Below are 27,780 nucleotides of genomic sequence, written 5' to 3' on the forward strand. Positions count from 1 at the left end.
GGGGTCGACGATGGGGATGAGTGCACAAGGCTGATGGCAGGAAGATGCAGCATGCGGTGCCAGGGGTCTCCTACTACCGGTCCGTGAGCACAGCCCCTGCTGTGTGCCAGCTGTCAGACAGCAGGGCCCCACTACCCATCCTGTTTCCTGGTGGCTGCGTGATGCGGCAGCTGGTCAGTGGGAGCAGGCGGTGACCTCAGGTTGGGAAGATGCAACACGAGGTAGCGGATGAAGGCCTGTCCCAGGGACCCAGCAGGGTGAAGAGGGCTGAGAGCGCCAGGCAGGGAGGGGACTGACCAACCAAACCCATGTGTGAGAGAGGGGTAGGGGTGGGTGTAGGGTTGCCAGGTGTCCTTTTCGACCAAAAAGTCCAGTCAGAAATGCTGTCCAGACACTCAAAGTCCAGTTGTCACCCATGCCGGAGTCTCCCTTGCCACCTCCTCCAACATCAGCAACATGGGCAGTGGCAACAGCAGCATCAGGGATGGGCAGTGAGAGTACTCCCGCCCCCCCCCCCGACTCCCGCTGCTGCTCCTGCCCTGCTGCACCCCACACCCTCAACCAGTACCCCTACCTTGCACAGGTGAGTAGCTGGAGCACAGCACACTCCCCAGGTGCCACACACCTGCTGCGGCCCCTGCCCAGGGCCTGGGGCAGCCCAGGGGGAAGGGGGTCCCCGCTCAGCCCCTGTGGGAGGATCTCTGTCATGCTGTTTGCCAAAAATCGTGAGAACGGCCTGTATTTGTATGCAGACCTCTTCAAACACTCACCAGCTGGCCTGTCTTCTAGACGCATTTTATGGTAATTTACACCACCACAGGATATGACAGTGGAATCTGCTTGGTGCAAGGAGTGGTCAGTAACGACCGTTCTTAATCACTCTCGTCATTGACCCAACCATCTGTCCACTGGGTTTTGATTTGCCAAGGCACCCGTGGTCATTTCTGAACCAGTTTCAAACAGGATCGGGCAACTGTGCTGCCAATCTCTTTAAATGTGATTTTTCAAATGACCTTCAATGCAGCTGTGATCAACTTCAGACTATGTTGCATATCCTTGATGAGTGCCCACTGACTTATTTCGATGGTAGGCTACTGGCTATCCACCTGATGCCATCAAATGTCTGCGCATGTTGCACACACATTGATTTGGTAGAGTTAGAATTGCTCAATAATAAAGTTGGTGCTATTCATTTCATGTATTTCAATCAGAAGCAGCTAGAACTGAACTCCGGATTTACTAGCTTGCAACCTACTTATTTCTTTCTTTAGGCCAAACAGTATTTTGATGGGAGGAAGGGTTCATTTGGTCTATATGGCTGCCTCAAAATGATAGGACTCTGTCTTGGGGTCAGGAAGAATGCACAATTCACATGAAATGATCAGAAATTCAGGAGCAAGCTTATAACAAAATCTACTGAACACATAATAAAGACACTTCCTGTGGCTTATAACCTCAGCAAGACCAGCTGGATATTCACAGGGTCATCAAAAGGCACTTCACCTCCTCTGACCCTCATGACCATCCTCTTAAATTACTTCAAGTCATTGCTCCAAATCCCCAGGTCACTAAAGCCATTCAAAAGCAGTAAGAAAATGTTAGTTAGTAAAACTATTCTGTCCCATCCCCCCCAAGCTAACCTCAATGTCAGAAACAAGTGAACCATTTTTGCTGAAAAACTTTAAAATGCATAACCTGAGAAGCAAGAACTGCCCCTGTTAATATAGGTTTAATTAGATGCCTAGTAATGATAATTTAAACATTACTGTAACTATTTCAGTGCTTGTCAGAGCATTTGAAGTGGGAGAAGGATGAACTTATTATGAAGATCTGCACAAATGGAGGAGCAGCTTGTTTGGTGTCCAGGATGGCTGGGCACAGTTTGTAAGCAGGGTTTGGAAGAATACCACTGGCTATACTTCCCACCCCGTCTCCATCCCCAACTCAATCCTTGTAATAAGTGGTCTCCATAAACCAATGCAACAAAAGAATAAAAGAAAACAACCACCTATAAACACAAGTAGTTTTAAGATTTATTAAGAATACTTGAGCATAGTAGTGGCAAAACAGTTCAACATTTCATTTGTAACAGAGCCCTGATCTGCAGAGCAAGACAGATATTGTCTATGGTACTGAACATACTAGCAAAAGAACAGGTAAGTCAAAAGAAAGTTTGGTATGATCATGGCTAATCAGCCATAGTTTTGGGGTAGACTTAATTGCAATGTGATAAAGCTAGACATCTCTAAAATTAAGACTACAAAAGGTTAAATAATTCTATATAAAACCTTCTCTGCAGCAGGTAGGCAACAGATTCATTCTGTCACATTACGTTACAAGATTTGAAAATTAAACCAGGGCTAGAAGTTCTCAGTAGAAAGATACCTGAATTGCATTTTCTTTGGATTATTGACATGGATATGCTCACCACCACTATTCCTCTCCTTACTGATAAAAACAGTACAAGTGGATTTTTTTTTAAATCCCTGAAAAGAGCTGGCATACCAAACTAAAGCAGTTTTAGAATCATATTAGGAATAGAACATTAGGCTGCCGAAGATGCCACAGAAAAATAAGCACATTTAAAGTTATACCATACCATAATACAGTAAAATTGGCAGAAATCAGGCTTTTTTGGCGGGATCCCCACAATAAAACAATTTAAAGAGACTAATTTCTAAGATATGGAAAATGAAATTGTAATTAACTACACCAGGTGGAAACCTGGATATCCTCTCATGATCTAGGTGTGTGAATTTTATCTTAGCTCAACTGAAGCCTCAACACCTTTAGTGTGCTGTGTCTGAGTGCTCTCCATGCTTTTAGGTCGTCAAGTCCCTTCAGAACTTGGAATTGTAATCTCCAAGAGTAAGGATTTTGATTTAGACAAACCCTTAAAATTACTAAAGGACTTTACCACCAGTACTTAAGGATAAGAGTCTCAACATTTCAACTGAAAACTTATTTTCACAATGGTTTTTGCTCCTTTGTTACTGAGTACCTGCGACTGTTGAGCAACCAGACCACTCAGCTGGCTGCACAACAATAAAGATCTCACCTAACAGAATGGTCAAGCTCCACTGTCTGTAAGGAGGTCGGAAAGCTTTAAGAAATATTTTACTATACCACTAATACTAGTGACCATTAGAATTTACATGTTAACCGATGTATTAACATTCTTGGTTGACATGTCAAATACTGAACTATGAACAGGAAATCTGAAAACTGCAGCTGAGCAACATAGAGCAGAACAGAATGATATAGTACAATGAACTTTCCAGAGGCGGGGGGGAAAAAAAAAAAAAAAAAAAAAAAGAGAACCCATTTTACACACATACACAATCACTGTTTGAACTTCGGAATTTCATAAGCTCCAAAATGTAGCCCACTGAATACTGTGTCAATAGTTCACTTTAATTTTGTTATGGAAGTCTCAAATTTTGTTTAAAAGACCTACAAAGTGACAGACTCATGGTTAAAACTGAAGATGTAAATAAAGTTCAACAAACTTTAGTAAGTTACTTGAAAGACTAATGTGTAGATACAAGATGCCTATAATTGACACATTTAGTTCTAAATGAAGCATAATCTTCTGAAAGTAGAAATTCTATTAACTACCATATGCAGAGAAGTGGTGGCTGTGGTCCCAGCTTTAGAGATTAGACATTTGAGGCAGTAGTTTACTAGGAAGAGAACACAAGCAACTAATCTCTAATCTACAGTTATGCTGACCCCACAAAAAGTGAATTTGCCCAGCAATTTTTAATCGTGAGGTATATGAAGTAGGTGGGCATCAAGCTTCCACAGAATTTCTGCCAAGTAAAAAAATATTTAACTGTTAAGGGAATACACATTTGATTGCTTATTCCAATGTTTAGTTAACAGCCTAGACAAGGTTCAATATTACACAGCAGGAGAACTACCGCATTGCCCATCCAACTTATTATTAAATATAAACTAAATATGAAATATTTTAAAATTGGGCTACCTTTGGCAGCCCCACAAATATAAAAAGTTTTGAAATGGTATTGACCCTCTCGCTACAGACAAATACAGAATCAAAAAGTTACCTGTAGGAATAGTCACAGGTAAGTATTGAAGCCTCCCCTTCAAAATCTTTAAGTGTATTCATAAGAGATTTTGCAAAATGGAGCTGTATTACCCATTTACAATGAACAAAGATTAATTAGAAAACGAAAACATCTTTAAGTATGCAAGAGCTGAAGCTTTTTACCAAGAGAGTCATCTCATCGTTGAGTCGCATTATTTAAAAAGGTTGACAGTGCTGGTGGACACAACCAACAGGAAAACACTAATCTCTTGCAGTTATAGTGGAACATGGCTGAACAGGTAGGACACAGATTCGCCATTGTGTGTTCTTCGGATTGCCTCAGCCAGAATCATGGAAATGTCAATAACCTAAAGCAATCAAGAAAATACAATTTATTATACCACTAACACTAGTGACTATTAGAATTTACAGCATCTTTCTTCTAAGGAACTCAAAGTGCTTTACAAACATTAACTAGATAAACCTCACCTGTGAGGACTGCTTACTATATCTATTTTAAAAATTGATAAACTGACTACTAAAGAGATTAATCCAAAACTACACAGCAAGGAATACAATCCAAGTTTCCTAACAATTTTATCCACTAGATGGCAATATCTCCTTGAAGTAAGTTTACAGAACTACAGATCTTTACCACAAGTCTTGTTTCTGTTAATACCAAATTGGCTTTAGTTTATTCAATTTGACTACTGTATTATATCAGAACTTAATGTGCCTTTTGGTACTCTCAAACTGAAGTAGCTTTAAACAACCCCCAAAAAACACCACCATCACAAAAAAATGGTTTTCCCCAGAAGGAACTCCCAAGGGAACACTAGGCTTTGTGAGGTTGTCCTGAGATGCATTCAAACTTTGTTGGTTCGATGTAACTTCTGCTGTCTGGTATTTCATAAAAAAGTTATTTTAAAACTATATCCTCAATACAAGGAACAAATCAAAGACTTCAATATAATAATTATATTGATATCTCATATGCAAACATAACATGATGTACATTGTCAGAAGGAAAAAAAGGGGGACTTAGTTTGACACACCAGTTAAATCACCCCCACCCCACTAAATCAACAGTTATTCAGGAGAAGCTGCCGTATATTAAGTCTTTTTAAAACTGACTAGATTTCACAATGGTATTTTAAAGGGACAGTCAAATTCTTCAATGTCATTTAGGAATAAGTTCTACAAACAAGACAACTGTCCAGTGAATTTGTGAACAGTATCTTTTATGTCAGTGGCATGGGATCCTAGCATCAAGAACTGAATTCTAGATTTGCATTTTATCAAGCAGATGAAAAGCTACACCAAACAAACAACACAATACCTGAATCTTGGGACAATTTTTCATTTTCTCATCCTGTGGGATTGTGTTAGTTACTACAACAGCCTCAAATGCAGCATTATTGATTCGAGAAATAGCAGGGCCAGAGAAGATCCCATGAGTCAGAATAGCATAAACTTTAGTGGCTCCAGCAGACACTAACCTAAAAAACATGGGGAAAAACAGAAAAAAGTTTGCAATGTATGTTTGAGCACATAATTCTAGTGTTACTTAGGAAATAGCAAAACCAGATAATCTCTTGGTTTAAGATCTAGTTTACATATTGATTCTTTCAATAGACTACAAAAAAGTAATAACCCCTGTAAAATCATGTAGTACAGTTTTGAGTATCTACTAGCTTGTATGCATGACAAATAACGCAATACCCTCGGATAAACCTTAAGTTTAACACTTTTGACATCCAGTGTATTAAAAATGTAATTTTGTATGTGTTATGAGATTATATGCAACTTCTTTAGGAGGATGGGGAATGCTACTATAATTCCTCCAGTCACCAGCCCTTTGAAGCTTAACCCTGGGGAAGAGATCCATTGTCTGGTTGATTACTCATTCATGGTCTCTTCAATGGTTCAAACTGGATACTGGAGACCAGCAGACAAAAAAAGAACATTGGAATAAATAATCTAGTGGTAAACTGACTCTCAGCTTGGAAATTCCATGGTCAGGAGGGAGGGAGAGACGTGGGTCTCCACCCAAGAGGTGATGGCTGGGAGCCAGAACTCTAGAGTGGGAGCCCTTGCTGGACCACTGAGGGGAAAACACATGTGCAGTTGAACTCAGACAGTATGGATATTAGGAAAGGCTGACCAAAAGTACATCCCAGTGAGCTCCCTACACTACACTTGCTGGTGAATAATTGTGAACTAAGTCAATGGGTGTCAGTAGCTATTGTGATGATCTAAAATAGTTACACTTTAACCAAGGTTAGTCTACAATCTGAATTCCAATACCTTTTTTTTTTTTTAAGTTCAAACCAAGTAGATTGCTGGAGATACAACTTACTTGAACTGCATGTATAAACTATTTAGAAATGGACATTTTCAAACATCTGTGGCAATTACTTGGGATATGGGCTACATCTTTATTGTCCCGCGACTCAATTATGTTTGGAAACAATGAAGAAAGGACAATCCTTTCCAAGTTTCAGATTTGGGGATGGAAAAAAAAAAAGGTCACAGGATAAAAGTATTGCTTTACTGAACTCTTCACTCAGCTAACAGTGCCATCTATTTGTGCAGGTCAGGATCTTCCTCCTGTTAATGCATTACGGTTCTCTTCACTCTATTGAACTTTTGACAATTAGGCCCCATCTCATCTCTCTACAGGAGAGGAAACAGGAAACAAGACATACAACAGTTTTGACCATCCATAAAGGGATAAAGCAGTGTCTCCTGGTTATCTAGATGCAGTTTAGGATGGTAGACAGGCAAGTGAATGGGTAATAGGCCTCCCCCGGGTCCCAATATGGCCAAGGAGGAGGTGCATAAGGCATAGGAGGAGGCATCCAGGGGTGCTCATACCAGCCAGGTATTGGTGGCAATTGTGGGCCACGAGTAGTTGCAGCTTTACCAGAGGCTTCTGGAAAGGGGCCTCTATAGAAGTGAAGAGAGAATCCTGAATTGACACTTTAGACTCCGAGGCAAGGTCTTCAACAGAATCCTCTTCCTCAAGCTCAGTCTGGAATGGTGGAGCATCAGGAGAGATCTGAGGTGAAACCATCAGTACCAAGTGAATTTTAGGTGATCTCCATGTCCCCTGTGTCAACAGCACATTGACACTGAGGAGCAGAGAATCAGACATCTCAGATACAGCCAGGTGCCAGGGAAACCAGAACTCCTGTGGTACCAAGAATGTTATCGGTACAGAGCCTACAGTCTGCACCAAGGTGATCGTGGCCGAGGGCGCTGACAGTACCGTAAGTCTCAGGGTGCTCAGAGGGAAGCAGTCAGAACTCCACCATGCTTCTTCGGCACTGAGAAAGCTCTTCTTGGCACCTCGATCCATTAATGGTACCACTGATCTCTCCAGGACCGAAGCTTTCCCATCTTTCAGTCTAGCCATGCCCTGGGAACCAGTAACCTCACTGGTACATGATTGGAGAGCCAATGGCACCAAAGTAGCTGAAGATACTGATGACCTTGGCTTTTAGAGATTCTCTACCTATTGTGCTAGGGGAACATTCCTTTCACAGGAGTCTTGTCTTCCTCTTGGGAGCCCTGGAGGTTTGGGCCTCATGGAGGCAGCAGACTTGCTCAGAAATGGGAGGTGCCTTGGACTGGGTCAGAAGCCAGGCATAGAGAGCTCTCCATCATGAGGTGATGAAGCCTTCTCTGTTTTTTTCTGGCTCTTGACTTTAGTGCCAGACAAAACTTGCACCTCTGGGCAACATGCGATTCCCCGAGGCAACGATGCAGTGAGAGTGCCTGACACCAACCAGGATCTCCTCCAGGCATGAAAAACATTTGAAGCCAGCCAAACATTTATAAGAAGAAGCTATACTATTACTATTTACTAACTAATGAAACTCAAACTATTAATAAGAATAGAGGCTAAAGTTGAGGAAATCTCAATGGGACAACTGCCAGACCTCTGTCTCAGGCTGGGGCGGTTGAGAAGGAACTGAGGGTGGTTCACCCATGCAATGCTATAACACAACAGCACAGGCCAAACGGACACTGCTAGAAGTTTCTGAACAAAGGCGCAGGGGGCACTAGTGCACCAGAGTGGAACACCCTAGGGATGCTACTCAAAGAAGAACTGGATCAGACAGAACCATTTAACTACCTGATTCAAGTTTTTGGAATTGCAGATGGTATTTCTGTAAGTTTGATGGGTGGGAGATAGTAAGAGGAAAGAGGGGTCTGACTCCTCTACACTGTCAGAGACAAATAACACATCTGAGACTAGTAGCCATAATCTTGCTAAGTGATTCTTGCTTCAGTCAATTAATTAGTAATCATGGGATTGTAAGGGACCTTGAGAGGCCATCTAATCCAGTCCCCTGCACTTATGGCAGGACTAAGTATTACCTGGACCATCTTTGACAGATATTTGTCTAATACATACTGAGGTGCAGTCCACTGGCCTGGCCCCTCCCAATTGCTCCTTATGGAGTTGTGACGTTATTGACATGAACTGTGACCATATAGATCATTGTTGCAACCAAGGTCCTATAGTTGCACCAAATCTTGTACAAAGAGATCGAGTAAGGTGTCTATGAAAAGGTTGTAATTTGCTGGGTATGACTATGCTGTCTGTATGTGTGTATCGTGTGTGTGTATTTGAAGTTATAAATATTGGCTATGTACTTGTATCTCAATGTGTTTGATTCTAAGTAGCATCAGTGAAGCATTTGGTCAGCTTCTTGAGAATTGGCACTTAAGTGTTTCTTGATAGGACTATTCTGAGTAACTGACAATGGACCTTGGGAGACTCCAATCCACATCTGAGGAGCCTTCCTGGGAATGTTCAGGTGAGCAATGGCTGCCACCTGCAAACTGAGTCATGCATGAACATGTGACTTGCCCATGTGACTCCAAACTCCATCTTGCTGCTGTGATTTTCCATAGTAAGAACTAAGGGGTTTCCTTCCACATGGCAGAGGATATAAAAGACTCTGGAAACCCCTCCATTTGGTCTTCATTCCTGTTTCTGACCTCTGGAGGAACTGTGCTTGAAACTGAAGCTCTGAATAAAGGACTGAACTGCGCATCCAAGCTGGGATGTTGGTACTCCAGAGAGTTAACTGGATTAAATCAGCAGTAATCCCATCAAACCTGAAACAACCTGAACTAAGAACCTTGAAATTGTTGTGTGTATTTGATTCCATTTAACCAATTTTAACTCATCTATATTTCTTTCTTTTTATGAATAAACCCTTAGATTTTAGATTCTAAAGCATTGGCAACAGCATGATTTGTGGGTAAGGTCTGACTTCTATAGTGACCTGGGCCTGGGGCTTCGTCCTCTGGGATCAGGAGAACCCTTTTTTCCTCCTGCGGTATTGGTTTTCATAACCATTCATCCCCATAAGGAGTGGTGCTGGTGGTGATACTGGGGAACTGGAGTGTCTGAAGGAATTACTTGTATGACTTCTCGTTAGCCAGTGGGGTAAAACCAAAGTCCCGCTGGTTTGGTGTGCCTTAGTAGTGAAGGACCCCCAGCCTCGGGCTGTGACTGCCCTGCTCTAAGCAATTTGTCCTGAATTGATACTCTCAGAGTCCCGCCAAAGGCTGCTTTGTTACAGGAGTTCAAACTTGATTCATTACACTCTTTCTAGAGAAGGCAAGACAGACAATACAGTTCTATTTAAAAATACTGACAACAGAGTTAAACAAATTAAAAACAAAAAGCTAGCTGAAAACCTGGTTTGGCCACACAAAACCCTTTCCATCTGCTTAGTCAAGATAAGAACCATTTGTTCAGTCAGTACTGGCCCCTTTCATAAGGGGTGGAAATTTAAGTTAATTAGCTTTGTTTTTAGCTGTTTGTATCACCGAGTATCCAAAGTTGGCTAGAAAATGCAGAATAAACCTTTTCATTACATACCATATTGAAAAGAATTATGGTTTGGCACATTAATTCTTCCAAAGTCACAAGATTTTTCTGAAGACCATTATGAATAAAGATCTGTAAACTGTAAAAGCTCCATCTGATTTACTCAGCCTAAAAAAAATGGTGGCTATGTATATAAGGAGAGCACCTCTTTCAGCTGTAACTCTAAACTAGAACAGAGATCTTTTCCCAGAATTGTTGCATTAGATGAAGCAGGATTTCTAACAGTTAAAACAAAGCCAAATTATTTTTCCTATTTTGATTTGAGAATTCTTTTAAGTGTTTTTCACACCACACTATCATTTATTATTTGTATTATAAGAACATAAGAATGGCCATACTGGGTCAGACCAATGGTTCATCTAGTCCAGTAACCTGTCTTCGAGCAGCGGCCAATGCTTCAGAGGGAATGAACAGAACAGGTAATCACCCTGTCGCCCATTCCTAGCATCTGGCAAACAGAGGCTAGGGACACTGCCCATCCTAGCTAACAGCCATTGATAGACCTATCCTCCGTCAACTTAGCTAGTTCTTTTTTGAACCCGGTTATAGTCTTGGCCTTCACAACATCCTCTGGCAAAGAGTTCCACAGGTTGACTGTGCATTGTGTGAAGAAATACTTCCTTGTGTGTGTTTTAAACCTGCTGCCTATTAATTTCATTTGATGACTCCCAATTCTTGTGTTGAGAGGGAGTAAATAAACACTTCCTTATTTACTTTCTCCATACAAGTCATGATTTTATAGACCTCTATCATATCCTCTTTTAGTTGTCTCTTTTCTAAGCTGAAAAGTCCCAGTCTTATTAATCTCTCCTCATACAGAAGCCGTTCCATACCCCTAATCATTTTTCTTGCCCTTTTCCAATTCCAATATATCTTTTTTGAGATGGGGTGACCAGATATGTACACGATATTCAAGATGTGGGTATATCATGGATTTATATCGGGGTTCTCAAACTGGGGGTCGTTACCCCTCAGGAGGTCGTGAGGTTATTACGTGGGAGGTCGCGAGCCATCAGCTTCCACCCTTAAAACTCTGCTTCTCTATAACAGTGTTAAACATAAAAAATTACACCTCTACCCTGATATAACGTGACCTGATATAACATGAATTCGGCTATAACACGGTAAAGCAGCGCTGGGGGGGAAAGGGGAAGGGGCGCGTCTGTGCGCTCCGGTGGATCAAAGCAAGCTCAATACAACACAGTTTCACCTATAACGTGGTAAGATTTTTTGGCTCCCAAGGACAGCATTATACAGGTGTATTTATGGGGGGGGGGCCCACACTCAGAGGTTTACTGTGTGAAAGGGGTCACCAATGCAAAAGTTTGAGAACCACTGATTTATATGGAGGCAATATGATTTTTTTTTGTCTGATTATCTATCCCTTTCTTAAAGATTCCCAACATTCGGATAGCCTTTTTGACTGCTTCTGCACATTGAGTGGATGTTTTCAGAGAGCTATTCACAATGACTCGAAGATCTCTTTCTTGAGTGGTAAGAGCTAATTTAGACCCCATCATTTATATTTATATTTATATATAGTAATAGCAAAGGCCCCCCAAGAGGGGTCTGTCCTGCTAGGTGTACTATAAACACACAGGAAAAAAAAAGCTGCCCTGCTCTGAATTTACAGCCTGAGGTCCCAAGCCTGCAAATGTTTAAGCACGAGTAACTTTATGCATGTGAGCTGACTTACGCTATGCATGGAAGTATTGGGTATTGTGACTGCCCAAGCCTCGACATGCCCAAGAATACACTATTTTACTGCATTCCAGACTGCTGCTCTGCTCAGGGAGAGTGTTTGACACCTCATTGAAGAGCATTAAAAGCCAAGACAAAGCAACCTAGGGCCACTGACTCTCTCCCATGTACTGGCCTACCACCATGGAATAACAGTTTCTCTATACAGGTGCCTACAAGAAGGGGCAAGAACAACTCATGGGGCAGGAGCAGATAGCACCATGAGGCTCTATTTAAGAATAAGGTTGCTGTCGGGGGGGGGGGGGGGGGGGGAGGCGGGGAAAGAGGAGGGGCATGGGAGGTTTGAGCCTCACCAATGTGACTTGCCAGAAGGACTCTGCCCAATCTGAAATGCTGACAGACTTTAGATTCCCGGAAGTGGTCAGATCAGACTAGGGCAGAGTGTATTCCAGAATTTGTATTTTCAAAGTTCTATAATTCTCATGTACTTTAAATGTAAAGTCACTCTGGTTAAGAAATTTCTTTGCTAAGCCTATGTTCCTTGCTTTTCTGCTACGTTGTCCCTGAAGGGGTCAAACTGGAAACTCAAACCACAGCATAGGTGGAGCTCTAAGGGAGCATGTATAAGCAACTAGGGAGCTTGGTAGGTCTCAGACACTGATTTCAAGGGCGATGGCACTCCAGATCCCAAGGAAGAAGTCAGACATGGGGTCTGAGGCTAGGACTGTGCCCTACAGATCTAGGGGGGAAAAAACAACAACTAGACACTAGACCCAGCTGAAATGGAAGCAGCGGGGGGAGGGACCAAGCAATTTGGCCAACTTGCAACAGACTGGTGACTGTACAGTGGGGTACTGGGTCAATTTGGAACAATACTTACTTGTCTGCTGCATGACATACTGTGCCACATGTGTCAGCCATGTCATCGACAAGAATAGCTATCCTATCTTTCACATCACCAACCAAGACCATTCTGTCCACTTCGTTAGCTTTCTTTCTTTCCTTGTGAATCAGAGCAAATTCAACATTCAGTCTATCTGCGATTGAAGTAACCCTAAGTTGTAAGAAAGACACAAACATGTTTTTGAAATACACTTTTCAGAAACAAGAGGAAAAGAAATTGCATGTGCCTGCTGTAGAAATAATTGTCTTTATATTTTAAGAAAAGAGTTACAATACACCAAAACAACATTTTCAAATATCACAAAATATTGATGTGGGTAGTAGCAACAATGCTGCTCTTCTGTTAAGCAATGGGGCGTACAGCCACAGTAGCATATTCATTCTTCAGACGTATGGTTTTTTGTTTTTTTTTACACTAACTTTAGTTTTCAGGCACTGAACTCCTTCCTTACAAAAGGTCACTATTCAAATATATTTAATGAGAACAGGAATGTTTAGCCATATTTGGAGCACATAGCAGAATTAATAATCCACTACTGCTTTTATATGGATGGAGAAGAGTATTCATCATTTCCCCAGTGTAAAGAGTCCATGTCAGAAAACACATTTTGATCTGGAAAAAATACAGATCAGTTATTACTTCTCACTACCCAACCTCCTCCCCACTCAGACACCCCAAACAGAATATAATATAATATTTAATTTAATATAATTCAGTTATAATATATTAAGTTATGATTTAACATGGTCTACTCATATTTGAATTATAAAGATACATGTTTAAGGGTTTACTACAAAGCACTGTAAATCAGAGAACTCTCCTTGAGCACAGCCCAAGCAACTAGCTGTTTAAAGCCTAGTGCTACAAGCAGACTTTGCAATACATCAAGCCCTGATGTCCCCCTAATATGAAGAAAAGATAGGCCTGTTGCCTGATCTCTTTTTCAGCACTACAAGAAAGAACAAAGACATTGTGGGATAGTGAAAACAGCCTTAGATTGCGTTTCCAAAAGAAAGGCTGCTGTCTAGGGGGACATCGGGGTTTGTCATATTGCAAGATGGAGGAAAGAACAGGTTATGTTTTAATTAGGAAGTAAACTAGAAAAGCTACATGTAGTTAAGAAATCCACCTCATTAGCTAAACACCAGCTTAATATTAAATGCTAAAGTTATATAGAATGCTGACTTCAAGAAAAGGAGATTTTAAAAATAACTAAAATATTTAAGTTTGAAACAAATATTGCACATCAGACAAATGCAGGCAAGTCAAAGTTTAGGTGTGTTAGTATCTTGTTGGCAAGTGCTATGCATACACAATACATCCCAACTATTCATAAGCTTCTAGTACAGTAGTTCTCAACCATAGGTCCGGGGCCACCCTGGGGGGTTGTGAGCAGGTTTCAGGGGGTCTGCCAAAATAAACCAGAGAACAGGGCCAGTAGACTTGCTGGGGCCTGGGGCTGAAGCTGAGCAACTTAGCTTCATGTGAGCCCCTGTGGTGTGGTACCCCGGGCAATTGCCCTGCTTGCTATGCCCTAATGCTGGCCCTGGCTTTTAATCTACTGGATATGCAGAAAAACAGTTGTTGTGGCACAGGTGGGCGGTGGAGTTTTTAAGCATGTTAGGGGGGGCCTCAGAAAGAAAAAGGTTGAGAACCCCTGTTCTAATAGATTATTGCAATATTTAAGCACAACTAGATGAGTTAGAAATAAGTAAATTCAGAATTGGGGCTATTTATAAAAAATGGCATTGTACGGATAACATTAGAAAAGCCTTAATATATAAAAGATCTTCACATTTAAAAATCGCATTTCAACTGAAATGGATAGTACCATAGTTGGGTTTTTTAAATTAAAAACCTTATAGCCACTTGTAAACTGGAGTAAATGAGGAGGACTTGACTAATTTCATTCTCCGTGTCTCTTTTCTGATGTTCAGCACTTGGTTAGTAATTCACAACATTCATCTACACGCTACTTTTAATTACTGAAGATTTCATAGGATGCTAAGAGTGACCTCTTGTGGACATACTGATCTCTACTAAAATATTAAATTCTAGCCACTGCATAACAAATTTTTGACAAGATTGTTTTTTAAGAACAGATTCTGATACCTTTTCATATTCAGATTGTAAAAAAAATTAAACTGTATTTTCCTTGAAAGTTACTGTTTCAAGTATTCCCCACACCAATATTCAATTAATCTTTAAAAATAAATAATCACTCTCTCTCTTATGTATTAATAAAGACAGCCAGCATATAGAAGGCAATCTCAATCTTACTGAAATAGGGACTATTCTTATATACCACCCAAAACCACAGCTGAACCAGTATTAGAATTTAGTTTCCAGAGGGTGTCATCTTTTAAATATAATCCCAAAATGACCTCTATTTGACTACAATGGGATAAGTCAAAGTATTTTTACATTTTGGTACACTAGAGCACATATTTTCACAACAGGTCCTGACAATGCAGGAGCACAAATAATCAACAGTAGTTTTATGCCTAACTTCAATCATAAAATACCTTTAATAGGCTGGCTAACAGGACAATGGATAGGGTTGTTAGAGGAAGTGACAGAATCCAGATATTCCAAATCTGTGCAATCATATACATGTAAGCAGTGCTGTAGAAGAGTTGGTCCTTCCCTGGATATTAGAGACCAGCTGGATGAGGTAATATTGAACCAACTTCTGTTGGTGAGAGACTCAAATTTTCAAGCTTACATAGAGCTCTTTTTCAGATCTCACCAACAGAAGTTGGTCCAATAACCGATATTACCTCACCCAGCTTGTCTCTAATATATACAGCAGAACTCCATTTATCCAGACTAACTGGGACTAGGTCCAACTCTGATAATCAGAATTCCGGATAAACCGGAGAAATATGAGACGCTGCAGCATCATCTAGAAGCCACAGTAAGATTACCCAAGTCTGGCCCTGGAGTCCTGGTTGTTCGGTAAATGCAGAGAGCCAGTTAAGGGAGGGTCTGATAAATGGGGTTCTACTGTATGCAAATCCTGCTATCCCATAAATATTTCCAGATCTAGGTCAAGATCATTCATTAAAAAACCTAACATGCTGTTCTTCCAGTAACTTGTGTTACTGCTAATTATTTTTAGAAATCCAGAGTTAATTGTGGAGCTTGTATAGGTAGTCCTCTCTCACAGAATATAGTAATTAGCTGGGTAACATACATAAACGTCTCAGTCTTCTCATGTTAAAGAATATTTTTTCCCACTTCAAGAGGCAGTGTCTGATATCTTCATGTCGTAAAGTAATGCTAAATACAGTCATGTTAAATACAAGCAAATGTTTCTTGTAAAAAAAGCCCTTTAATTTGATAAAACAAAGAAGTTTTCCTGACAGCTTGTCTCTGCCACTTGGTGAATTCTACCACAAGACTGAATTGTTTCAGGCTGGGAAGCGATGGGATGGGGGGGGGGAGAGGGGGAGAGAGAGAGAGAGAGAGAAAGAAGGAATAAATACATCATATTGGACTGAAAAAGGAAGTCGCCTAATTGACTAGATTATCTTTGGAATGCTTTTTACAGTCTCTCTCCGAATCGGTAACTTCATTCTTCAAAATAGATTATGTACATTAAGTAGCCAAGTGATCCCCTTCCCTTCTCTTTTTTGGCTGTTAATCATCTAAACTTGTGACAAACATGAGGCTTTGGTCAAATCCACTTTATGGCAGTCCTTCACTGGCAATGAGAGGGACTAGATCAGACGTGGACAAACTACGGCCCGCGGGCCACATGTGGCCCGCGGGACCTTCCTGCCCAGCCCCTGAGCTCCCGGCCAGGGAGCCTAGTCCCCAGTCCCTCCACCGCTGTCCCCCCTCCTCCCACAGCCACGTCGGCCGCCGCTCCCACTGGGCAGCGTGGGGAGCGCAGCTGGCTCTGGCCGGGTGTCGCAGCTGCGAGTTCCTACTGCTGGTAAGAGGGCAGAGAGCGGGAGGGGGTTGGGTAAGGGAGCAGCAGGTCCTGGGGGGCAGTCAGGGAGGAGGGGACAGTTGGATGGGGTAGAGGTTCTGGGGGGGCAGTCAGGGGATGGAGAACAGGGAGGGTTGGGAGTGAGAGTCCCGGGGGGCCTGTTAGGGGGTGGGGATGTGGATAGGGGTCAGGAGGGCAGTCAGGGGGGTTGGAATCCCGGGGGGCAGTTAGGGGCGGGGGGTCCTGGGAGGAGGTGGTCAGGGGACAAGAAGCAGAGGGCAATTGGATAGGGGGTGAGAGTCCTGGGGGGGGCTGTCAGGGGGTGGGGATGTGGATGGGGTCAGGGAGTTGGATGGGTTAGGGGTTCTGAGAGGGGGAATTAGGAGGTGGGAAGTGGGAGGGGGTGGATAGGGGGCAGGGGCCAGGCTGTTTGGGGAGGCATAGCCTTCCCTACCCAGCCCTCCATACAGTTGCGCAACCCTGATGTGGCCAAAAAGTTTGCCCGCCCCTGGACTAGATGACCTAACTGTTCTCCCCCTCCCTGCCACAATCTCCAAGTTTCCAGCTGATGGGCAGGGATTTCTTATCAGCAGGATGACCAACAATCTCTGCTTGAGAAGTGTTCCATCTATATGGCGTACTTTGTCACTTCACAGATAGCATGATTCAGAATTCTGACATCGATTTGTATTTGACCAGAACCAAACAAAAGATGATCTGCTGAATGAGTAATAATGGATGCCATGATTGAAGTAATATGCCATTAATCTAACACCTCCACATTTCCTCCCTGCTCCCCAAGCTTGTTTAATATTTCCACCAGATTATTTTTGTGATTACACATCACTAAACTTGAGTCAATAGATTGTCAGCCAGGAATGCAACAACTTTTTTTTTTAATTATTATTATTATTATTATTATCATTAAAGAAACATGACTCAAGTACGCTCTTACCTAAACTCCAGCAGGTACAGTGAGAGTAGGCCACATGCTTGAATAGAGAAGGGAAATGTATGTAGCTCCAGAGAGAAGCAGGAAGAGGTGCAGTAACTGTGCTAAAGGAGCATGCAGCAGGAAAAGCCTCTTTCCTCCTGTACAGGGACTCAGCTAATGAGGCCATATTCAGGGAGAGAGAAAATATTTTCTTTAGAATACGGAAAATTCCTACATATAACCAAGAACGAACTACATTGGAAGGACTATTGTTTCATTACAATGGAACTGGAGCCATCAGCATTTACAGCTACTGCCTCATACTATTTTCAGCAATAAAACAAATAAGTCAACCAAGAAGTATGAGCAAACCATTCCTTTCTGTGAAACAAAAGGCTGTGTAGTAATAGTTGAACTCTATGGACAATTTGTAGTTTGCACACTACCTTTTTGCTCCACCTGCATCAGGTGAGACTATGATACAGTTTCTCCATTCCAAAATATTCTCTTTAATCCATTGCAACACTGCAGGTTCTGCATACAAGTTGTCCACTGGAATATCAAAGAAACCCTGAGTACAATCAGAAAAACAGTTCTTAACATACATTAGCTTTCCACTACTCTTTGTTTAGAATAAAATCATTAGAAAAAAAATAAACAATCACTTGGTCAACTTAAACATGTAGGGTAAGCTTTTCAAAACAGGAGTACTTGTGGCACCTTAGAGACTAAAATTTATTTGAGCATAAGCTTTCAGGGGCTACAGCCCACTTCTTCGGACGCATAAAATGGAACATATATTGAGGAGATATATATATACATATACACACACACACACAGAGCATGAAAAGGTGGGAGTTGTCTTACCAACTCTGAGAGGCCAATTACGTAAGAGAAAAAAAACTTTTGAAGTGACAACCAAGCTAGCCCAGTACAGACAGTTTGATAAGAAGTGTGAGAATATTTACAAGGGGAGATAGATTCAATGTTTGTAATGGCTCAGCCACTCCCAGTCTCTATTCAAGCCTAAATTGATTGTATCTAGTTTGCATATCAATTCAATCTCAGCAGTTTCTTGGAGTCTGTTTTTGAAGCTTTTCTGTTGCAAAATTGCCACCCTCAGGTCTGTCATTGAGCGACCAGACAGGTTAAAGTGTTCTCCTACTGGTTTTTGAATGTTATGATTCCTGATGTCAGATTTGTGTCCGTTAATTCTTTTGCGTAGAGACAGTCCGGTTTGACCAATGTACAAGGCAGAGGGGCATTGCTGGCACATGATGGCATCTCTCACATGGTACCATTCCAGTGCCAGCAATGCCCCTCTGCCCTGTACATTGGCCAAACCGGACAGTCCTTCAGCAAAAGAATTAGCGGACACAAATCTGACATCAGGAATCATAACATTCAAAAACCAGTAGGAGAACACCAACAAGTGCCACAAGTACTCCTGTTCTTTTTGCAGATACAGACTAACACAGCTGCTACTCTGAAACTTTTCAAAACAGTGTTCTACACTGGCCTAATTCTGCTCTCACTGAAGTCAATAGTAAAATTCCCACTTACTTCAATGTGCATATAGTTAGGCCAACACAAGCACTTTTAAAATCCCACTCATTAGCAATAAAGGGAAGGGAAAGCATCACTAATGACTTTACACTGTAAAACCAGAGGGTAATTTTTTTGTGAGGGAGAAAGAAGTTATAAGCACATGGCTGAGTAAACTCATTCTCATGAAAAGCTTTATCTAAAAAGGAACTTAAGCTAAAAGTAATATCTATTATAAATTAATTTCTTATTCTTTTAATATTAAAAGAATAACTGCTAGAAATGAACACTGGTATTTCAAGACTGGGAAGTTAGCATCAGCAGAATAATGAACAAGTATTTTTTTTCCTTATAATTCTTGTACAAGATTGCAATGCAATAGTCTCCCACTTCTGAAAAACAGGTTAGATTACAAGTAAAAAGGACTTTGGTCCACATTTTAAAAACTATTGTGATTGGTAGTTCTGGTTAAATAGAACCTCAAGACTGGAAAAAGCAGGTATTTGCTAGTAAGAAATAAGACAGCTTTATAGTGTTGTGTGTAGGGACACTGAACAGTGACTACCCTGCATGTCTGGTTCTACCCTAAAGCTATCAAGCGATCAACTCTTCACTTTCATTAATTGACAAAATAGAAGTGAAGAAAGCTTCATATCTTACTGTTACATTCAATTAACACTCATCAATTAGTATACAAGATTAGAAACCCCCATTATATTAGCAAAATAGTTGTACTAAATACTTATGAAATACTATAAATAGAAGCCTGCCTGTGTACTGTATGTGCTGGGGGGTTCTAGTACACTTTGAAGTTTTACCCAATTCTATCAAACCCCTCAGATTTAGAAATATGAATGATATTAATATTAGCAAGTCAGCTACTTAGGTAAGGCCTGGTCTCTGTCCAGAAGCAAGGTTTGTTTCTCTTAAATTTTGTGTTAAAATTATGTATATTTAAATAATCTTTGGGACAGTTTCCCTTCTCCCTGGAGCATCAGAATAGCCTCTCTCACACAGCTGTGAGAAAAGCAGAAAAAGGAATCCTCTGGCAAGGAGTTAACCTATCACATTAACTCAATAGGGAAACTCCTAGCTGCAGTCAACAAGAGCTTGTAATTACCTGTATCTGAGAAGCATGCAAATCCATGGTGATGATGTGGTCAGCCCCAGCAACTGATAGCATATTGGCAACAAGTTTTGCAGAGATTGGAGCACGACTCTGAGGAACAAGCCATGTTTTACAAAATTGTAAAAAGATATAGTCAAATTAAATTTAAGAGACATATTATTAGATACACATTTAGAGATTTCACTTTACATGTTCTGTAATATCCCAACCTGATATTGTTTCTTAATCTCAGATAGAACAAAACAAAAATATCAACATACTGATGCTATGGAAAGTCAATAAAGTAGATAAATGGAATCAAGAAATGGGACAAACAACAAAATGGGTACAGAAACAATGAAAATGTGGGGTTTTTTTCTATTTGAAGAATTCCTCACATCCAAGAAATGTATCTGAGTTGGCCATGAGACCCAGATAGATGATATTACTTCTGAATGTTGTTTAAATTAGTTTGCTCATTCTACTTATTTCCTGGTAAATCAGGGAAAGGGAAGGGGATGGGGGGAAAAGAACTGTAAATCAGCAAGGAAAGGCAGAGAACACATTCATTGTTTTAACCTGAAGAGAACGATCTACTTCTTGCTCACTGCTTATTTCAAATTTCAATGCCTCTTAAGTCATTGTTGGCTTTTCTTCCAATATTACCACTAGCAATGCTAATTTTATTTTAAGCCGTTGCAATATTTAATACATTTGCCATTACTTAACTTCCTAATTTCTTCCTTACATAATCAAAATATTTCAAATTTTAAAAGTTTTTACATGCATTACTATTGGCAAAATTATTTAGAAACTATTTTTTTTAATGTTAAGCATGGCATTTAATAATTTCTGAAACATTGCACTGGCATTAGGAAGCACTCAAGATGGTACAGTCTTAAATCAAACCTAAATACACTCTTTAGTTACATGATCACAATACTTAACATTTCTTTATTTATTTTACTAATTTAATTTATATAGAAGAATTATATCCTACTTAGGGGTGATATTAAAAAGGGAAAATTCATCTCCCCCCACCCCCCAAAATTTAGCCACAACTTCCCACCCTCTAAACTTTGTCTACCTCGATAGCAAGTAGAGGAAAAGGAGACAAAACGGCAAGTATTCCCAACTGTTTTAATTACAAAGTTGATTAAAATTTCAAAAATTTAACCCAGCTCTGATTATTTTCTCTTTTATATACTAGTACCACTGTCATACAGGTTTTTTTTTTTTTAGTGTCATTGCACTAAATTCTGAGGACTGGTAAACACCTGCAACACCAATACCTTGTGGGATTTGATTCTTAGACTATGTATACAACTTCTCTCCTACGTAAGAAGAGTGTAGGCATCCAGGGGGAGGAAGGGGGGAGAAGAGGTAGTTGCCAGAGGGGAGGTGGAGTGGAAAGGACAGGATGCTATAGAGCAGGCCTGCACAACATGTGGCCCGGGGGCCGCATGCGGCCCGCATGGGCTCACTGTGCGGCCCGCGGAGGTTGAGTAGGTGGACTCACTGTGCGGCCCACGTGGGGGGGGGTGAGTAGGCAAGCGGTGGGTGAGGGAGGGGGGGCTGAATAGGTGAGAGGGTGGGCAGTGGCGGGAAGTGAGTAGGCGAGCCGAGGGAGTGAGGGGCTGAGGAGGCGGGCAGTGGCGGGGGGGGGGGGCAGGTAAGCCAGTGGCAGGGTGGGCTGAGGAGGCGAGTGGGCGGGCAGTGGGTAGGCCAGCTGGGGGAGGGGGACTGAGGAGGCGAGCGGCGAATCGGTGGCTGACCTGTTCTACTGATCTGGTCTGGCTCCCATCCCCTCTCCCAGGGCCGGCTCCAGGCACCAGCAAAACAAGCAGTTTCCTAAACTGGAAGGCCAGACGTGTTTCACAGGAAGGGGTGGAGTTGGGGCGTGGCCGGGGGCCTAGGGGCACGAAAAAAAGGGAGGGGCGGCCAAAACTTTTTTTGCTTGGGGCAGCAAAAATCCTAGAGCCGGCCCTGCCCTCTCCAAGGGTTACAGCTGTCTGGAGGTTCCTGCCTTCCTCATTCACACCTCATTCATTCAACAGGGCAATTGATTACAAAGTGGGGGGAAGATCTTATTCTACTTCTAGCAAAAAGACTTTCTTTTACCTTAATTATACTACCTTAGTTATACTACCCCCCTCCTTTCGGCAGCGCGGGGGAGGTTGTTTCCGTGGGGCGGGTGGTGCTGGGGGGGGGGGTGTTGTGTTTCAGGGGGACTGGGTGGCGCTGGGGGGGCTTGGCGGCGCTCGGGGGGTTTCGGCCCTCAGCTGTTTTCTTTGGAATAATATGGCCCTTGCCGTTTTACAAGTTGTGCAGGCCTGCTATAGAGGTTCCTTCAGGTTCTCAGCACTGGTATCAAACCTACTTCCTGGTGGAAGATGTGCTGTATGTATGACTGACGTTATTGACAATCTGGGACCATATAGAACATGGTTGCAACCAGAGTCCTGTAGTGGCACCAAATCTTGTATAAAGGGGGGTCAAATGATGTGTCTAAGACAAGGTTATGGTTTGCTGGTTATGATTATGCGGTCTATATGTGTGCATCAATTTTGTAGTTGAAGTTATGAACATTGGCTCTACACTGTCAGTATTTCAAACTTATGCTATGCTTCTGGGTGACATCCCAGACAAGTTGGTGTTAGCTCTGCCTAGCCTGCTTGATGGCCCATTAAGGACCATCAGCAATACAATTGACCCATGGAGAGAAGGCAGATACGCCTTGTAACTCAGCAAAGTATGCAGGGACTGCCCCATGTGACTCCAGACTCCATTTTGCTGTAATTTTCCACAGTTAAGGACAAAGAGGTGTTCTTACATCTGGAAAAGACTATAAAAGGCTGATGCCTCATCTCCACCTTGTCTTCAGTCCTGCTTCTTACCTCTGGAGGGACTTTGCTACAAATGGAAGCTCTACACAAAAGACTGAATGACCCATCCCAGCTGTGGATGTACTCCAGAGACTTGATTTGAACCTGCAGTTTATTCTATCACTGCTACAAGCCTGAACCAAGAACTTTGCCATTTCTGTATGTAATTGATTCCATTTAACCAATTCTAACTCATCTATATCTTTTTCCTTTTATGAATAAACCTTTAGATTTTAGATTCTAAAGGATTGGCAACAGCGTGATTTGTGGGCAAGATCTGATTTGTATATTGACCTGGGTCTGGGGCTTGATCCTTTGGGATCAAGAGAACCTTTTTTCTTTTACTGGGGTATTGGTTTTCATAACCATTTGTCCCCATAACGAGTGGCACTGGTGGTGATACTGGGAAACTGGAGTGTCTAAGGGAATTGCTTGTGTGACTTGTGGTTAGCCAGTGGGGTGAGACAATAGTCCTCTTTGTCTGGCTGGTTTGGTTTGCCTTAGAGGTGGAAAAACCCCAGCCTTGGGCTGTAACTGCCCAGTTTTAAGCAATTGGTCCTGAATCAGCACTCTCAGTTGGGTCCTGCCAGAACCAGCATGGTTACAATGACTCAGGAGATAAAACTGTCTTTTTCTATTTGGCATTGGTGAGGTCTCAGCTGGAGTACTGTGCACGGTTCTGGGTGCTGACTTTAGTAAAGATGTGGACAAACTGGAGAGAGAATCCACAGGAGAGCAAAATAACAGATTTAGAAACCTTGACCGATGAGGAAAGGTTAAAAACTGGGCATTTTTAGTCTGGAGAAAAGAAGACTGAGGGGGAACCTGATCACAGTCTTCAAACAAGTGGAGGGCTTTTATACAGAGGTCGGTGATCAATTGTTCGCCATGCCCAGTGAAGATAGGACAAGTAGTAATGAGCTTAATTTGCAACAAGGAAGATTTAAGTTCGATATTAGGGAGCACAGATCCAAAACATCCAAGTACGTGTTTAACTTAAAAATATCAGTTTTCTATTAACAAATTATCTTACAGGATTAATACCATGTCCTACACAAAATAAATAACTAAATATATAGCAGCATGACTGAAGAGTTTCCCAGTCAGTTTCATTAACCTAGCATAACCAATGACTGTTCCTTCCCCTTCAAGGAAATGTTAATGGAATGTTTTACTATTAGATTATACAGAAAAAGGGGTAGCTATCTAACCAAGGCTCCCATTCCCACCTCCACCAGCTGCCTGAAGAATAGTTAGAGCATTTCAGTTTTCCCACTCTAGTGGTTGTTCTTCACTTCTATTAACTTCTTCTCTTTTCCTACATCTCTATCACCTCTATTTCATGTTTAATAAAATATAGCATTTTTAAGTATTTAATATAACAACTGAATTAGTTTAGAAAGGGTGTACCCTTCTCTTTTAATGTACAGAAGTGTTGAATTACAGACAGACACTCTCCAAAACAATATAGCCCTCAAAACTGAAGTTAACTTATTGTAGGAGTTTTTCAAAATAGAAGACTGAAAACACACACAAAACCTGCACTTGTGAATAGAATGCTAGCTGAAATTGTCTATCAAAATATAAATAAGAATAATTGAATGGCTTGTCTTATTCATTTTGGTTACCAACAGTCCTTTAAGGATTATATAATAATTTTTGAGAAAGGCAAATACTGGCAATGTAAACAAGTCTGGTCAGTCTCCTAGAAGCATTTACAAAAGTGTATTGATTATCTTTAAAAATTTTGATCGGGACAAATGGGAAAGAAATTAGAGAGTGTAGTTTCATATTGGCTTTGTAATTCAAACACACCTCACCTACCTTGTCTTTCTTATCTTGCCTGGCATATGGAAAACATGGAATTACTGCAGTCACTCTGGACGATGATGCAATCTTGCAAGCATTGATCATTATTAGAAGTTCCATCAAGTTATCATTGATTTCTCCACAGCCACTCTGGATGATATACACATCTTCCCCTCTCACACTTTCACCAATCTCTACACTGAAAAAGAGTAAGGTTAGGCCAATGGATTATTTAAAGAACTTAAACAGAAGAAATAATTATAGGATCAAACAACAATTCTGAGTTCATGGAACGGATTTTTAAAAAGAAAGATCTACTGAGAGCTATTAGTAGTTAACAGTCCAATATGTGTAGAGTATATGATTGTTCATTTAGCACACACAGTACATTTTACTTTGTATATTGCAAAAAAAATCTAAAAACTTTGCTATTTTACTCTAAATGCACCACTTGAAAGGTTTATACCAAGCTGCATAAAATAATTACTGTTGATAAAGAACAGAAGCCACTCTCATTTAGTCTAACACTGAGGCTATGGCTACACTAGAGAGTTTATAGTGGCATAGCTGCACCAATGCAGCGGCACCACTATAAGCTCTCTAGTGTAGCCGCTCTAAGATAACAGGATAGAGCTCTACCATTGACTTAATTAATTCAACCCCAATGAACAGCAGTAGCTATGCCAGCGGGAGAAATTCTGCATCTGACATAGCACTGTTCACACTGGCACTTAGGGGTATGAATAAGCCAGCTCCCTGAGCGACAGAAGTTACACCAACCTAAGTGACGTAAGTTATGCCGACATAAGTGGTAGTGTAGACATTGAAAAGAAAATCTTAACTTGTTTTACATGGTCTCCTTGCCATCTCCAAAGGAGGCTTGGAGCATTAAAAGATCATGCCCATTAAAACATCTATCAACAAGATAGATTAGCATTATTTCATCACTCCACTCTGTTATTTGTTTCTTTAGCTAGAGAAAATATTTGCCTCTAGGCAGCTTTATAAAAAGAACAATGAATTTTTTCCTCCACACTAAAAAACACTATTCAAATCAAGAAACTAATACTATTCTCAAATGCACGTGAACAGCAGTTTTTACTTCAGCTCATAATTCAAAATGCTTAAAAACAGCCTGCCTTTTTTTTTTTTTTTAAACTGGGTTTGCTTCCTTTGTTTCTCTACACTGGAATGCAAGAGGTTCCCTTTATTTTACTCTCCCTTCTTCCCCAGATTTAAAACGTTCAGTTTTGCCTCAAAATTAATGCCGCATGCTTCCCAAGAAACTGCAGCATGCAATGTACTGACATCCCCTACCACAGAATGTAAAGCTAAAGCTGATTTAAAACGGCAAAGCAAATTTTTAAAAAATGCAATAGGCAGAGCATGGAGTACTACAATACTTTTGCTCCCTACAGGCCTAAAGGGCAAGAAATCAAACTCTTGAACCAATCAGACATTAAACTAACTTAACACAGTGTTAGTGTAGTCATGTCAATCCCAGGATACGAGAGAAAAGGTGGGTAAGGTAATATTTTTTATTGGATCAACTTCTGTTGGTGAGAGACAGAGAAGCTGTAGAGCTTACACAGAGCTCTTCCTCAGTGTCACTCTGAGTAGATTTCCTAAACCTGAAGAGGAGCTCTGTGTAAGCTCGAAAGCTTGTCTCTCTCATTTACAGAAGTTGATCCAATTTAAAAAAAAAAAATATTGCCAACACCTGGTCTCTCTCTCTTCCTTAAGCATACACAACATACTATTCTTGTCTTAGAAAAAGTACTTCCTGCATGATAATACTATCAGCCATTTAAATCCATGTCTAACCCCATGAGCCAGTCAGATTTATAAAGCTTCAAACGTCCTAGCCACATTGCCACAATGCAATCATCAAGAGCTGGAGCCCTGCTCAGAAGAGACTAGAGAGAGCAGGCATGGTTTCATGAGAGCCCCATAGCTTGGGAACTCACCCTAGTCCTAGTTCACCACCGTTCAGGCTGGCCCATTTGTTTTCTGTAGCTGCAAGGAACAAGGGTGACTCTGGTGGGAGACCATAAAAATCATAACTATATTTTCAGATGCATTATAATTATGAGGATTGCCGAAGGTTACGTCTCACTATATCATAATTACAAATCTTAGTCTATAACAAACCTGTACCTGGGTCCCAACTACAGTACACTACTGGATGCTGAACATGCATGCACAACTGGAAAACAACAACTAACTTCTGTTGGATGTCTGGATGCTTTCATTTGCTGGATGGAGTAGAGCAGTGGCCCTCAACCTTTCTAGACTACTGAACCCCTTTCTGGACTGATTTGTCTTGCCTACCCCAAGTTTCCACCTCACTTAAAAACTTCTTGCTTACAAAAATCAGAAATAAAAGTACAAAACTGTCACAGCAAACTACGCCACTACCTCAGAAAGAATGCTGTCCTCGGGAGCCAAAAAATCTTACCGCGTTATAGGTGAAACCGCGTTATATCGAACTTGCTTTGGCCTCGAGCATTTCCGTTATTAATAGTCAGCAAATCATTTGTTAGAACTAACATTGTGTATGCAGTAAATAAATCTGTTCTACAATGGTTAAATTGTATCTCCTTTAATTACAACAATTGTTTTATAGCTTACTTAAAAGATACAGTATATTAACAACACAGGTACTAAACACTGCTAAATGCAACCATGTGGGCTAGGTTTCATCAGACATCAATTGTTTGGTCTGTGTGTAATGCTTAGGAAAATGCAAAATTCACATAAAATATCAGAAAACTCTTTAATTAAACATCCTTACAAACTGTTGTAAAAAAGGATTTTGGTATTTTAGCAAATAGGAGCATGGGCCACTTTGTCACTTAGCCAACTATGTTATACGCAGATTGTTACACAATATGAACTGTTAACTATTAAATACACTAGTCTGAAAGCTTTTTTGGGGGTACAAGATGCTCTTATTCAAGATGCACCCCTTAACATTTTTTTAATTTAAAAA

General features: G+C 41.1%; 1 protein-coding gene across 2 annotated transcripts in view; it reads right to left on the reverse strand.

Annotated features, from left to right (window-relative positions):
* Window positions 1-2,021: 2,021 nt before the first annotated feature.
* The window catches only part of PRPS2 (phosphoribosyl pyrophosphate synthetase 2), a 41,673-nt gene continuing 15,914 nt past the window's right edge, over window positions 2,022-27,780 (reverse strand). The window contains exons 2-7 of one of the 2 annotated variants that reach the window (XM_065580658.1): window positions 24,804-24,982; window positions 20,107-20,205; window positions 17,888-18,012; window positions 12,547-12,720; window positions 5,391-5,550; window positions 2,022-4,419 (exon numbers count right to left, since the gene is read on the reverse strand). In XM_065580658.1, the coding sequence (XP_065436730.1) occupies window positions 4,327-4,419; window positions 5,391-5,550; window positions 12,547-12,720; window positions 17,888-18,012; window positions 20,107-20,205; window positions 24,804-24,908 (756 nt within the window). In that variant the 5' untranslated portion in view covers window positions 24,909-24,982 and the 3' untranslated portion in view covers window positions 2,022-4,326. Of the gene's footprint in view, window positions 4,420-5,390; window positions 5,551-12,546; window positions 12,721-17,887; window positions 18,013-20,106; window positions 20,206-24,803; window positions 24,988-27,780 lie in introns of both variants that reach the window. The other variant, XM_065580657.1, reaches the window with a different exon arrangement.

The sequence above is a fragment of the Chrysemys picta genome, chromosome 1, assembly GCF_011386835.1.
Source record: "Chrysemys picta bellii isolate R12L10 chromosome 1, ASM1138683v2, whole genome shotgun sequence".
NCBI classification, from domain to species: Eukaryota; Metazoa; Chordata; order Testudines; family Emydidae; genus Chrysemys; species Chrysemys picta.